Source organism: Eufriesea mexicana, unplaced genomic scaffold (genome assembly GCF_001483705.2).
Source record: "Eufriesea mexicana isolate 0111107269 unplaced genomic scaffold, ASM148370v2 scaffold16629, whole genome shotgun sequence".
Taxonomy (NCBI): Eukaryota; Metazoa; Arthropoda; class Insecta; order Hymenoptera; family Apidae; genus Eufriesea; species Eufriesea mexicana.
Genome location: NW_016924050.1, coordinates 228,110 through 230,225, shown reverse-complemented (window position 1 = coordinate 230,225; position 2,116 = coordinate 228,110). Strand labels below are relative to the sequence as shown.

At 34.6% G+C, this 2,116-nt stretch overlaps 1 protein-coding gene across 1 annotated transcript in view; it reads left to right on the top strand.

Moving 5' to 3' along the window:
* The first annotated feature begins 287 nt into the window (after nt 1–287).
* LOC108554077 (mitochondrial import receptor subunit TOM40 homolog 1) overlaps nt 288–2,116 on the top strand; it is a 3,828-nt gene continuing 1,999 nt past the window's right edge. Inside the window, exons 1-6 of the mRNA XM_017909217.1 lie at nt 288–370; nt 443–668; nt 867–981; nt 1,066–1,319; nt 1,394–1,555; nt 1,671–1,820. Of these exons, the coding sequence (XP_017764706.1) occupies nt 491–668; nt 867–981; nt 1,066–1,319; nt 1,394–1,555; nt 1,671–1,820 (859 nt within the window). The 5' untranslated portion in view covers nt 288–370; nt 443–490. The remainder of the gene's footprint in view (nt 371–442; nt 669–866; nt 982–1,065; nt 1,320–1,393; nt 1,556–1,670; nt 1,821–2,116) is intronic.

Genomic DNA, 2,116 nt, shown 5'->3' with positions numbered 1-2,116 from the left:
AAAAATAAAAAAAAAAAAAAAAAAAAAAATGTAAATTAAAAGTTACTTTCCGTTGTTAATTTCGATTGGATTATTACATGATATTACATAATATTACACAATATTACATAAATAAGAATGTCATTAGAGCAATATACAATATATAGAAATATGGTGAAATAAATATTAGCATTGGAAATTTAAGTTTAAAAGTTGTTCGACCGCTTATTGAGTAAGTACCAAATGTCCCTGCTTGAATAGGGATATTTGAGGAAAAGAGAAATCTCGTGGTCTGAGCGGCAGTGGCTGTCTTTTACAAATGGCGGCTTAGGTAGAAGCACGCTGTTTCATTTAATTGGAAGATTTCTCATCGAGGGCTTTTGTACATACAGTAATTACAAAAAGCTTTCTCGTAAAGATTTATAACTGGTGAAATAGTTAAAGTATTGTACCACTTGTACAGGCAGAAAAAGAAAATTACAAAGACTCTTAAACATTAAAATTCAAGAAAATGGGAAACGTACTAGCAGCCTCTGTACCTCCTCCACCTTCGCCGCCACCACCAACCTCAAGTTTATTGCCTAATTTAGGAAAACCAGACTCTGCCGAAGAATTGCAGTCGTCTGTCAGACTTTCTGATAGTTTGAAAAATCCTGGTACAATCGAGGAACTTCACAAGAAGTGTAAAGGTATCTGGCTTCAAATTCGCCGATTATTTGATTCTTTCATTTTGCTTTTATCGTATTTCATTAGCAATTTGTATCTCACTATTGGCTAATCTTGTTTGCCGAGATAATCGTATATGGGTAATGAATTTCTTTTAAATGTAATTTCATTTAACTGCAGTTAAAGCATAGCTTTAATGTTAAATTTGAATACAATGGTAGATATATTCCCTGGAAACTTTGAGGGTGCAAAGCTGATATTCAACAAAGGTCTTAGCAATCACTTTCAAATTTCACATACAATAAGCATGGGTTCCATTGCGCAATCTGGATATAGGTAAAGGTTAAAATTGTTAAGAAAATGGCGCATTGTTGAAATATAGGTTATCGATTAGCTATAGTAATACCGTAACATGTTCAGATTTGGAGCGACGTACGTCGGTACTCAACAACCAATGCCTTTGGAAGCTTATCCAGTGTTATTAGGTGATATAGATCCAAGTGGAAATCTTAATGCTAACGTTATTCATCAATTCGGTGAAAGATTAAGAGGAAAATTAGCCACCCAAGTTCACAAAAGTAAATATACAGCTGTTCAAATGACAACGGATTATCGTGGTGATGCGTATACAGTCTCATTGACTTTGGGCAATCCGGACATACTGAGTGGTTCTGGTAAGCGTGCGAGGTAAAGATCACTTATGTAAAATATTATAAACTATTATGGTAAGGAATGAATCGTTTTTTAGGCGTTTTTGTAATGCATTATCTACAAAGTATAACTCCATCTGTCGCGCTGGGCGGAGAATTAGCTTATCAACGAGGTCCTGCAGTGCCAGGAGGTCATGTCTCTGTTGTTTCAGCCGTTGGAAGGTACACAAACGGAGACTCTACAATTAGTGGTAGCTTAGGTGTGTAACCCTTTGATAATGGAACTATAATAGTCCTGGTACGACTGTTATATATGTTATGTTAATATGATAATAATTGAGAGGTAATTGTGTATTAAGGCCGTTTTTTGAACAGGTTTATCTGGCTGTCATTTATGTTTTCATCAAAAAGCTAGTCAGCAGTTGCAAGTTGGTGTGGAATTAGAAATTAATTCTAGAATACAGGAATCTACCGGAGCTATCGCATACCAAATCGATTTACCGAAGGCTGACTTAGTATTTCGAGGTATAGTAGTAGCAGTAGTAGTAATAATAATAGTAATAGTAGTAGTAGTAGTAGTAGTGGTGGTGGTGGTGGTGGTGGTGGTGGTAGTAGTAGTAGTAGTAATAGTAATAGTAATAGTAATAGTAATAGTAATAGTAATAGTGGCATCCAGATTGTTCATTTTATCGTTCATTCTATAGCTCAGTCTATCGTTTATTCGATCGATTATTTTATTGTTCATTCTATAGTTTATTCTATAGTTGATTCTATACTTGATTCTATACTTGATTCTATACTTGATTCTACACTTGAATCCA